We start from the raw sequence: 12391 nt of genomic DNA on the forward strand, positions 1-12391 counted from the left end.
CTGCTGATCTAACAGGTCTTCATTCAATTGCCATCTAGGTTTCCTTTTCACTTCTCTAGACATCCATAATATTGGGCTGTGGTCTGAATTTACTTTCGGCATAATGTCAACTTTCTGTGTTTTTAAGGCTAGGTCACCAGTCGCCCATATCATGTCTATCCTTGAAAAAGAGTAATGTCTATTTGAATAAAATGTAAAGTCTTTGGCTGTAGGGTTCCATTTCCTCCACACGTCTTCCAATTTCTCTTGTTTTACCAGCTCAAAAAAAAACCTTTGGTAACTTCTGTATCTTTTCATCTGACTTCTTTGATTTTCTGTCCAATTTATTATTAATCGTGCCATTAAAATCTCCCAGTAATACAATTTGGTCATAGGTCACCTGGTCCAACTCCTGAGTCAAATCTTCAAAAAGATTCTCTTTTGCTCCATTTGGAGCATAAATATTTATGATCAAGGTTTTCTTTTGATGCATAGTCATTTCCACTGCAATATATCTCATGGTCATAGGTCACGTGGTCCAACTCCTGAGTCAAATCTTCAAAAAATTTCTCTTTTGCTCCATTCGGGGCATAAGTATTTACGATCAGGGTTTTCTTTTGATGCATAGTCATTTCCACTGCAATATATCTCCCTTCTTTATCCTTGAAGATTTTTTTAGGTTCCAATTCTTTTTTGATATATATCACAGTCCCTCTATTTTTTTTCTCAGTCAGCGAATAAAATTCTTCTCCTAATTGTTTGGCGACCAGGTATTTAGAATCTTGCCTTTTAATGTGAGTTTCTTGCAAACAGATAACATTACATTTTTGTTTCCCCAGCCAATGTTTCACAATTTTCCTTTTGTTGGGTGAATTAAGTCCGTTTACATTCCATGATATCAATTTGTAATCCATCTTGATATCTAATTACTTTTCTCCAAAATCTTTTTCATTCTCAAACATAAATCTGAGCATCTGCTCTGTAGTCTTGATCGTCTGTCTTTGGCTTTGAAAGGTAAAGCCTTGTGGTATCTCCCATCTGTATCTAATACCCTGCTGTCTCAATTTGTCTGTCAGTCTCTTATATTTCTTTCTGTCTTGAATAATTGCTCTGGGAAGTGCTTTCATTGTTATTATCTTCTTTCCTTCCATTTCCAATGGTTCAGTAAATTGTTTCTTAAGGATAACCTCCTTCAACCACTTAGTTAATAACTGGACAATCACATCGCTCGGCAGATTCTTCTGTTGTGCATAAGCTGAATTCACTCTATAAATCAGATCAAAATTAACTTCAATATCCTCCACTACTTCTTGTAGATATTCTGTAATGGCTTTAATCACTCTGGTACGAATATCATCTTCCATTTTCTCCTCCACCCCTCTCAGTCTAAGATGGGTCTGCATAGCCCTATATTGTATCTATCCGTTTATTTTCTTTCATCACTGTATCCACTTTCAGATTTATATCTTGTGTTCTTTGCTCTAGTTCAGTAGATTTTTGTGCTAAACTCTGGAACTCTTTTTTAATTTCTCCCACTTCTTTTTTAAGCTCAGCAACTTCCGCCACTACCAGTTCTTTCATTGCAGCCATGTTTTTTTCCTGAACCTCTTCCATATGCTGAAAACCCTCCATCATTCTTTTTTCCATAGCTTCCATTGCTGCTTGCCATTCCTTGTCTTTAGCCTTAGTCAACTTTGGAGTCAACCACGACCCAGCTCTCTGTCTCTGTCTTAAATCCGTTATTAAAAAATTGGTAAAGCTCTTCGCCTTTCAAATAACGTTCCACTTACACAGTCCAGTTGTCTTTTATGCACTTAGCAGAATCGCGAATCGCTCTATTTTCTTCTTTCGTTCTTCAAATCCCAGCCAGAAATTTCATTTTTAAAAGTCAGTCCTCCCAAAAATGTCGGGCGCGTCGACTCTATGGTGTTAAACACCAGAGTAGTCTCTTTTGTCCTTCACTTCCTGTCTGTCCGCTTAGTCGCTCCTCTTCTTAGCTTCTGGTGTCCCTCCTTCTTCTTTCCCTTTCTTCTTCCAGTCCATCCCTTTACACACCGATCTTCTTCCGGTCTTCCGGTGTCCTGTCTAGCTGCCGCTCTAGGTCTCTTCTATGTTCCCTCTGCCTCACTTCCGGAACACCACCGTCTTTGTCTGTTTCCAGACACCTCAACTTTTCTGATGACAGCATCAATGGGGCTTCAGTCACAAATTCATCGCTGAAGTGAAACTGGAACACAGCTCTCAGTCCTCATTGTAACAGCAGAACAATAACCCCTGTCGTGATGTTAGCAGACTGTTAATACTTTTTCTAAATGGCGTCGGAATCGGAACTATTTAATGATTAAAATACATCACAACCTTTAACACAGGAAAACTACAGATCCAAATACGTGCAGCTGTTAATGTAAAATGAGACTTTTGAAAAATTCTGATGAAAGCGCTTCAGAACATGAAAACTAAGACAATTTTGTCTTCTATGTACTCTTGATTTCTAGTCATTTGTTTGTCACACCCGCAAGCAGTGTTCCCTCTAAGCTGAGTTAGTGTGACAAGCCACTGACTTCAATAGATTTAGAAGGGTCTAACTCTGCTTTGGTGTGCATTGTTAAACTACCTTACTTTAAAACCCATCCACACTGGCAATTACGAAGCAGAAATTCAGAAGAAGAAAGCTGAAATTTAATTTTTTTAAAACAACCTTCAAAACACAAAAGCGCTACAGGGTCATGCTCCCTGCACCTTTAGTTTTTTTAAACAGTGTGATTACTTTAATATCCAAATTGTATCCCCTTTGTCATTTCAGACTTGTCAAACCTCCCACTAGAATGTGGTCCTGTCTGCGGCAGCTGAAAGTCACCATGGTATCGTAGTCAGCACATCAGACCATGATCTGGGAGACCTGGGTCCAGATCTCTGCTCTCCTAGGGAGCGTGCTGGGTTGCCCTGAGACAGTCACTCTCTCTGAGACTACCCTACCTCACGGGGTGAAGGTAAAATGGAGGGAGTGTGTGCAACGTACACTGCTCTGAGCCCTTTGGAGGAAAGGTGGAATGTAAGTGTAATATCAATTTATTCACATTTTAAACCACCCTCCCCTATAAGCAGGGCTCAGGGTGGTGTACAACAAAGTCCATTTACAAGTTCACAGGTTCCGAAATAACTTAAAGCTTAAAAACAACAATACATATCCCCAACAGATGGTGATAAACCGCCCGGAGTACGCCACCGCCCAGTGGGGGAAAGAGGTCAGGCGAGAGGCAGGAGTGCCAGCTTGGTGGAAGCCGTCGCTGTCCTCAGCCAAACGCCTGGCGGAACACCTCTGTCTTACAGGCCCTGCAGAACTGCATTATGTCCCGCGGGGCACAGATGCTATTCGGCACGGAGTTCCACCAGGTGGTGGCCAGGGTGAAAAACGTCCTGGCCGAAGGCAGTCGGATAATAAACAAACATGACTCACTATATAAACCTGAACAGTCAGTTGCCATGCTGAATTTTATTTTAATTTTTAATCTGGCATACCAGGAATGCATCATAGTCACAAATGTTGATGAAGTTCTGCAAACACCTTATCGATGCTGAAGCATACTTATAGCCAAAAGAATATTTAAAACAAAAACCTATCACTTGGAGCAGGGAACCATCCCACCGAAAATTTGTTCAAGATCACATTATATATGTAAGAACTTGGAATAAGATGACACCTACTGTACTTACACACATTTTGAAGCTGAAGACCACTTAAAAACATAGGGCTAAAGGTGTGTCAAAATTAACCCACCCTCCCCTTGCTTGCGTGCAATGTAAATATGTGAAAATATGCATGTTTGGGATGTGTTAAGAACCTCCAAGGAAAATCATCTTGATATTCTAATCTGTTACATTAAAATAGCTGTAGAGTGTACATCAATATTAGCTATGTACTGCTTCCAGGCCTACCAGATACAATGCTCCCTTCTCAGCTGTGGAGTCTTTTGAGCAAAAATTCTACTTTGTGAGCTACTGGCATTAAAGCTGTGAACTAGTGATTTGGCTACTGCATAGATCAGTTTGCTCTGGGGCCATCCTTCCTGAGCTAAGACAAAATAGGTGAGCCGGAGGCTGAAAAACTGTGAGCTAGCTCACACTAACTCAGCTTAGAGGGAACACTGGACCATTTCACTGCTAGTTCCTGGGCAAGCTGAGAGCAGTTTGCTGACTTGGCAAGGAACAACTCTGTATAAAAACGACACACAACATTCAGTTTCCCATAATATACTTAAACCACACAAAATAATTACCAAGATAGTTACATTAACAACAAGACTGAAAATACAATGGCAGTTTTAAAAAAAGTCTTAATGATAAAACCACGGCAAAAATCTCATACCCCAAGGTGAAGTGATGTGTCACAATGTGTCAAATGACAGCTTTAATGCACAGTAAGGGAGCAGGCAGTCCAGACGACACCCTGGCCCCAAGCCAAAATAACTAGTACTTTAAACTGAGTTAGGAGACAACCAGTGTAGTTCTTTTGTTTTGGGGAAGGGTTGTGGCTCAGTGCTACAGCATCTCGTACAGCATCATGCGGAAGGTCCTGGGTTCAATCCCTGGCACCTCCAGTTTAAAAGAATCTAGCAGCAGGTGATGTGAAAGACCTCTAAAGACCCTGGAGATCTGCTGCCAGTCTGAGTAGACAATACTGACTGTAACAGACCAAGGGTCTGATTCAGCATAAGATAGTTTCGTGTGTTCATGTGATCCACCTGAAACTGGCTAAAGGTGCTGCTGTAATATACTACAGAAGAAAACAGGTGAGAACCTGCTTCTTTAGGGGGAGTGCAACCCGATCCAGAACCGGGTACTCCTAAATCCCTGATTTACATTCCTGACCCACAGTACCACTACTTATCTAGACTTTATTAGCTCTCCTCAGCCATCGCAGAGTACAAGCACTTGTTCAGAACACCTGCTCTCTTACCTAATGTGGCTACAAAACAGAAACAGAACTTGGAACCACCAGCTTAATAATGCAGCTTCAACCTAAATCCCAGGACAACTCTTTCTATGGGAGTCATGTCTAAGTTAAATAGCATGGGACGTGATGGAGCCCGACAGGATTCCAGCGTACAAGAGCCACAGCACTGTGCATCTGTCTCCAAGCACCACATTCTGACACCGGTCAGGAACAGAACCACATCGACGCTCCCAGTCTGCATGCTCATAAGGTCCCAAACGGCTTAGGACTTTAAAGATCACTTTGAATCGTCCCCAGGAGGAGATGGGCAACAGGTGCAGTTCTTCTGCATCAGGTACGATATGACATCAACAATAAGCGCACGTCAGCAGTCCCCCCGCAAGTCCTTGTGTTCTTGTATTCTCTTCTTGTGTTCCCATAATAACAAGCTATGATTTTTCATTATGTATGAGCCATGTTATATTCTTCATCTATTCCAACCTGACCCTCAGTCTGGGCACCAAACGATTCTTGTAAAACTTGGATGAATATTGTCACATCTGCTCCTTTGTCTGCAGCTATATCTTCCTGCTTCTCTTTCAAATTTTAATCTTACAACTCCAGGAAAATAAATATGTTGTAAAAATAATGAACAGTAGTAATATATTAAATTATCATAAATGTACCAAAACCCGCCTCATTTCACAACATAAAATTCTTTGAACTTTTAAGAAGAATTATGGATCACACCCTTTCCTTCACTACTCACATTATCCTCTTCTAATGTTATCCTTCCTCACACACTTCCATTTATTTAAATCAATAAGTGCATATTGATCTAAATTTAAGGGGTTTATCCATCGATTCTCCTTGAGACTCTACATAGCATATAAATGGTATCCAAGTAAATAACAAATCTGAGATATATGCAAGGCCATTCGGAACTTTAAACTGATGAGTGAGTTTTTCCATAACAACCATGCCCTATATTTTCAAACAACATGGATGTTGTTAGTATTCGGAGTTTCCCCCCTCCCTTATTGTGCTATCATTTAGCTCGGCTGCTAAGGAAAGATGAAGTCAAAGCTCATCATATTTCTGTGGTGGATTCTGGGTGCCATTCTTCTTCAGAATGACAGAAATAGGCAGAAGGATTTTTCTTACTCCTATTATCACTGCAGTGTTGTCAGGCACACACCATGGCCTAGGTTTGCATCTCTGGAAACAATTGTCAATTTTTCTCCTCACTTATTTTGGTTCTGGCATGGTATTCTGAGATTTAAAAAGAAACCATACTTATTTTAAAATTACAAGTTCCTGTTATAGCTTAAAAAGGCCAGTGAGGTTTTGGTAATATTTTTAAGCTGAATAATCAATACATTAGTTAAAAGTCGGTTGATAAATCAACTAAAAAATTAACACAGTGCAGTTCTAAGCATGTTTACTTTAAAGTAGTCCAATGAAGTTGCCCTTTAATAATTACACATAAAGACTGTAACCTTGAGTTGGTTGACAGGGTATTTACATTTTGCCTTCATTATTTCAAAAGACGTTATCTAACAGGAGGGCAATCCATTTGTGTTTGCAACATCAACATTTCTGTAAGAACCCTAAACTTTCCATTTCCTGGTTTCCCTCCCTGAATGGTGACTTCCACACTGCATCACCATAGATTTTCCAATTTAATTTCCTTTTATCTTTTATTTCCAAAGTTGACCTCAATTAGTAACCTTACTTTTACAGTGTAATTTTTAAAACATGCTGCCTTTGTTCTCCTTGACCAGCCGTGTTTAATAGCAGCATCTTTATCCATAATCTTCAAACAGCACTTCTGTCAAGAAACTCTGTCTTAAGTACTGAACACTTAGAAGTAAAAGGATTTAATACAGAATACAGTTCATAAATGAAAAGGGAGACATGTTTTAAAACTCATTACAGTGCCAAACCAGTACTTTCCAAAAAAATAACGGCAAAAACGCTTTTAATAAAGGTTTGTGTTTTTTTTTTTTTTAAAGAACAATAATGAAAACGTAGGGAGAGCACACAAACCCTTACCCCAACATCCCACACTAAGGAAAGATCAGTACCTGGCAGTGATACAGACAGCTATTGATTTAAACAATTATAGGCCTAGAAAGTTCTTTCCTGTCATTTTTTATCTTGCTGGAAAGGCACTACAATGTTTGCATGATGTTCAAAACAAATACTGAATGAAAATGAAGCCGTAAGAATACCACTGAGAGTCACCTGATGGTTTCTTCCTGATAGAGTGAGCTGACAACTGGGCCTCCAAAGCTGGCTTTTCCTTCTTTCCCTTTCTTTTCTACTACCTGGAAAAAAACACACACATAAAAATAGGTTTTCCACATTTGCTTTCTACTACCACACAGTACTTGCATGAGAGAAATCCTCTAGAGTCATCCTCCACGTTCAATCACGACAGAACCATCGTTTCATTAATGGGCTAGAAAAAGAAGCATTCAATGAAGTTCTACAAGTAGTCTAAATGGGATAATGCATTTTTCTCCACAAGCTATATACAGTGAGTAATTAGAAAAACTTCCTTCAGTCAACTTCATATTCTGGGGCATTCAGGAATTTGCTCAATATTTGTGATGTTTTTCTTAGTGGTAATAAGAAGGTATTGTGTTGCTGTTTTTGGAGTTTCTCTATGTACTAAGATGGCTACCTACACTCATTCGTTTTGAAAAATACTGTCAGAGGGATTTTTCAATGGAACCCAGATGACTGTGAAATGGGACTTTGTTTATGGCAGGGGGACAGGCGGCTTGTCATCCAACCACTGGGTCATATTACCTATGCTAACTTCTATTGACTCTTTTTCTCTAGTTCATCAGCGAAAATTGATCTCCAGCTTAGTTTATATAAAGACTACCACATTTTTCTAATACTCTCTGCCTTACAAAGGACCAGTGTATTCCAATTACTCCTGGGAAGATAGCTGATTAACTGCTTGACTTTTATATTCTCAAAGGGAAAGGGGCTATTTGTTTGCTTCCTGTCCCTGTAGCCTTTCATGCCTCGTGAAACACAGCACTAACTCAATTTTGCACCCAGCATTATAAATATAATCTAACTCTCCATGTGGCCAAATCTGTGGAAATTTAAATCCAGAGACTGGAGTAACAAAACAGGAAAGCAGATCTTTCTACAAACCTGAGAAAGACAGGTTTACAGAAAAAACTGAAATCTACATTTCAAAAATACGACTGGCAAGCAGGGCTGTTTCAGACTTTCAGAGAGGACTCACTGGGGACAGCCGTGGCAGCAATCACTAAATGACTTGATGCCACACGACTCACTGAGGACCAGCTGCTTGCTACTATTCAACAGCTACCACCCCACAACGGCCAACGTAGGTAGTGGTCAGAGTTTCAGACTAGCATCTGGGAGAGGAAGACAGGGAGGGGAAAACAAACCTGACCCAAAAACTGGAATCAAGAACCACAAGGGTAAGAAAGAAGTCTAATAAAGAGCCAGTATTAATAACCTGGAGCTGCGGTGGCTCAAGTGGTTAAGACGCTGAACTGCAGGCTGTGGAAGGTCAGTAGTTCAGCAGTTCGAGACCCAGGTGCCGCAAGACGGAGTGAGCTCCCGTCTCTAGTTCCAGCTCCTACCAGTCTAGCAGTTCGAAAGAAAGAAATTGCAAGTAAATAGGTACCACTTCGGTGGGAAGGTAACAGCGTTCCGTGCGCCTTGGTGTTTAGTCATGCCGGCCACATGACCACGGAAACGTCTTCGGACAGCGCTGGCTCTTCGGCTTTGAAAAGGAGATGAGCACCGCAACCCTAGAGTCGGATTCGACTGGCTTTCGAGCAAGGGAACCTTTACCTTTACCTTATTAATAACCTAGTTGAAACTTATAATATACAAAAATACATGTATTTATTAGAAAGACAGTTAAAAACATGTAAGGGCCCAATGAAAGCCTCGTAAAAAAGTAAAAGTAGCCTAAACACAAGGGCCAATACATATGACCTGATGCGTTTCTGCCCTAGTGGGGCCTTCTTCAGAGGTCAAACAATATTGAGGTACACATAACTTAAATACATATTACAATAAGATAACCAATAAGACCCAGGTTCAAATCCCCCTTCTGCCATGGAAGCTCACAGGGTGACCTTGGGCCAGTCACATATTCTTAGCTTAACTTACTTCACAGGATTGTTGTAAGGATAAAATGGAGGAGAAAATTATATAAGCTACTTTGGGCCCCATGGTAGAGAAACTTCGCCTATAAATTAAGTATATCAGTACTAAATACAGTTGAAGAAGGGTGGCAGATAAAAGCTTGTTGGGTGGGTGGAAAGGAGAATTGAGAGGACAAGAGAAAGCAGTATGGGAAAGGGGATACAGGGGGAAAGGAGGGGCTCTACGGATGTCCTTTTGGGTTCCCCACCACACAACTGGGCCTGGCAGCTGGGGCCACATACCTGAACTATCGTTTTCCCAGGTAGAGGGTGCCAGACTAGGGCTGCCAGACCTCCCAGTCTGGTGGGGTTTGCCCACTTTTTTGGGGGGTGGGGGTTCAACCCGCCTCCAGCCCAGCCCTCAAACACCCACAGCCATCCCTCCCCCTTCTCTCTTGAGAGAGGGGAGGGAGAGGGGTGGCTGCCGGCGCCCTGCCTGAATTCCAAGCAGCATTGCCACTTGGACACTGGGCCCACGGGGCCCAACAGCTGCAAGCACTTACAGGGACCCCTTTAAGTGCTCACACCTGACGAGGACAGGCCCCCGTGTGCCTGATCTCCAAGCAGCAGTGCCGCTTGGAGAATGGACATGCAGGGCCCACCAGCTGCGAGCACTTAAAGGGACGCCTTTTAGTGCTCACACTGGGCAGGGACCGGGACCGCACGTCAGATCTTCCAGAGCAGGGGCTGTCAGCTCCTGCCTTCCAAGAGGCAAGGTCACCTCTTACAAGGCAGGAGTACCTGGCACCCGATCTTACCAAGTGGGGGCTGTGGGCAGGAGCGCTTGGCCCTAGCTTCTCCTTCCCATACCATTTAAAGGGAAGTTTCCTTTTAAATGATAGGGGAAAAGCAGGGGCACGATGACATCATGCAGAGTGATGTCATTGTGCTGGGGTAACCACACCCCCTCCTGGAACGCCCCCTAATCCCCCCGCTGGGGAGAAGATTGGACCTGGCAACCCTATGTCAGAGAAGGGAAGGAAATGTAGACTGGCCAGTGGGTGGGAAGGAGAAAAGGAAGCAGGAAAAGGGGGACACTACGGGGGCTTTCCGGGAATGGAGGCTTTGGCTGCCAGGAAAGAGGAAATAGTGAGGGAGGGGAAATCAACATGCCTCCTACAAGTCCTTGCAGGTCACCTGCTTGTCTAATCCAATTAATAAAGGTTCTGTTCTACAAAGTTTGTTCTATGTATCTAGTACTGCTCATATGGCTATTGCCTAAGCAGAAATTAGAACCAAAGAAAATATTTTAAAAGACCTTATTCAGTATTATTTCTCTTAGATTTGATTATTGTGCCTATGAATTTTGCCACTGAGAGGGTGACACGATCACTGGTATCTGATAATAGCCATGACACATGGGTTCACACATTTAGCAGTTCCCTATCCCAGTAAAGGGATGACTAAATTAGCCCTCAACTCATTGAATATAGGGCCCTCCATAATCATAAGTTCAATGGTTTTGATTGTATGATAGGAGCATCTGCATGTTCTATTAGAGTATGATACTTTATTATATCTGCCCTCCAAAACTGCCGAGGGAAGAACATTCAGTCTTGCCAAAGTAAAAGCTCTTCTTAGTTTTGGGGCTGTCAATTGATCAAAATATTTCGGCAGCTGCATCGGGAGGGCAATTCCCAAATGAAGTGTTGAACATACCCTGCGCGCCCTGACAGACGTACTTGTAACATCCAATTTCCTTACAGATTTTTAATTTGTCTTCTAATGTCTTTAGTTTCTATAGTTTTAATCATATCATTTGTTATTCATAAGAATTTCATTTTTTCAATAGTTGCTCCCATTGGTTGTAATGTTGTAAATTGGTTGTAAAGCCCAACTAGAGTAGATCCTCCCTCAGATTTTAAAACCTTTACTTTAAAGAAAAATGCTTTAATCCAAGCCCTTGCTTCCATCAATAATTCGCCTAGTTCCGCTCTCAGTGTTATGCCCAAGACAGATCTAGGAGTAGCCAATAATCGTCGGAAAAAGTCATACTGGCTGGAATCCGTTTTTTTCAGAAGTGGCCTGAATCCAAATTTCCACACCATGCATTAAATACCTTTAAGGCTGAGGGGACAAATTGGCCTCCTGATGAGTAGAAGTATTTTACAATTGTCTTCCCTACTCTCAAGGCTGTGTTCCTTGCTAGAGCCAAGTGTGTTTTCCATGTAAGAGATGCTTCAAAGTGGATTCCCAGATATTTAAATTGATTGACCTGTTCCATAGGTTGGCCTGCTATGTCCCATTTGAAGATTTCCCCCTTTTTCCTTTTGGTGAATACTATGACCTTGGATTTCACCACATTGATAGACAAGCCCTCATGATAACAGTAAAGCTTGAAATTTTTTTATCAGCTTGCGGAGGCCCACTATTGATCTAGACATTATCGCTGCATCATCAGCGTATAGAAGGACTGTAACTTCGTTCTTGGATAAATGTGGTAGATGACATACTTCCTTCAGGATACAGGGTCTGAGGTCATTTATATATAAATTGAACAATAGGGGTGTAAGTAAACAACCCTGCTTGACTCCTTTGTCTAGGATGAAAGGCTCCGGCAGCTGTCCTAACCCCACATCTAACCCAGGAGGAGGGATGGTTACAGAGCTGTTGAATTAAGTAAAGGAGACGTGGTTCAATGCCATATTTCTTCAGCTTTTCCCATATCTGGGGTCTAGACTGATTTTAGGTCCATGAAGGCAGTTGCCAACATGCCTTCTCCAGAACTTGTGTATTTATCAATCAAGAATTGGAGGGTATGGCAATGGTCAATAGTACTTGCTTCTTTTCTAAAACCAGCCTGTTCCTTTCCCAAAATATTGTTTCCTTCAACCCATGAATCCATCTTTTCAAGAAGCATTGCAGCATAAAGTTTTCCTATAGTGGATAGCAAGCTTACTGGATGGCAATTCATCAGGTCTGTTGGGTCCCCCTTTTTATAAAATGGAACAATTATTGCACTGCACCAGATTTCAGGCATGTTTCCCGTCTTGCTTATTTCAGTGAAAAAGGCAGCCAAAATCTGTGCCTACCAGTCTGGGTCAATTTTGAATAGTTCTGCTGGTATTAAATTGGGCCCAGGTGCTTTCCCTTCTGTTGTTGTTGTTTAATTAAAGTCCTAATCTCGCTTACTGTTACTGGGGGCTATTCCTTCACACCCAATGGCAATATTGGCCTACCATCATGGGTATTTCCATTTGTGAAAATAGAGGTGAAAAAAGCTTCCCAGAGAGTGGCTGGGATATGATGGGGGACAGGGGGGCATGGG

At 41.7% G+C, this 12391-nt stretch overlaps 1 protein-coding gene across 1 annotated transcript in view; it reads right to left on the reverse strand.

Annotated features, from left to right (window-relative positions):
- Positions 1-12391, reverse strand: part of ACBD6 (acyl-CoA binding domain containing 6) — a 184234-nt gene that overhangs the window by 116238 nt on the left and 55605 nt on the right. The window contains exon 5 of the mRNA XM_015427323.1: positions 7160-7242. Coding sequence (XP_015282809.1) covers positions 7160-7242 — 83 coding nt within the window. The remainder of the gene's footprint in view (positions 1-7159; positions 7243-12391) is intronic.

The sequence above is a fragment of the Gekko japonicus genome, unplaced genomic scaffold, assembly GCF_001447785.1.
Source record: "Gekko japonicus isolate JY-2015 unplaced genomic scaffold, Gekko_japonicus_V1.1 scaffold1665, whole genome shotgun sequence".
NCBI classification, from domain to species: domain Eukaryota; kingdom Metazoa; phylum Chordata; class Lepidosauria; order Squamata; family Gekkonidae; genus Gekko; species Gekko japonicus.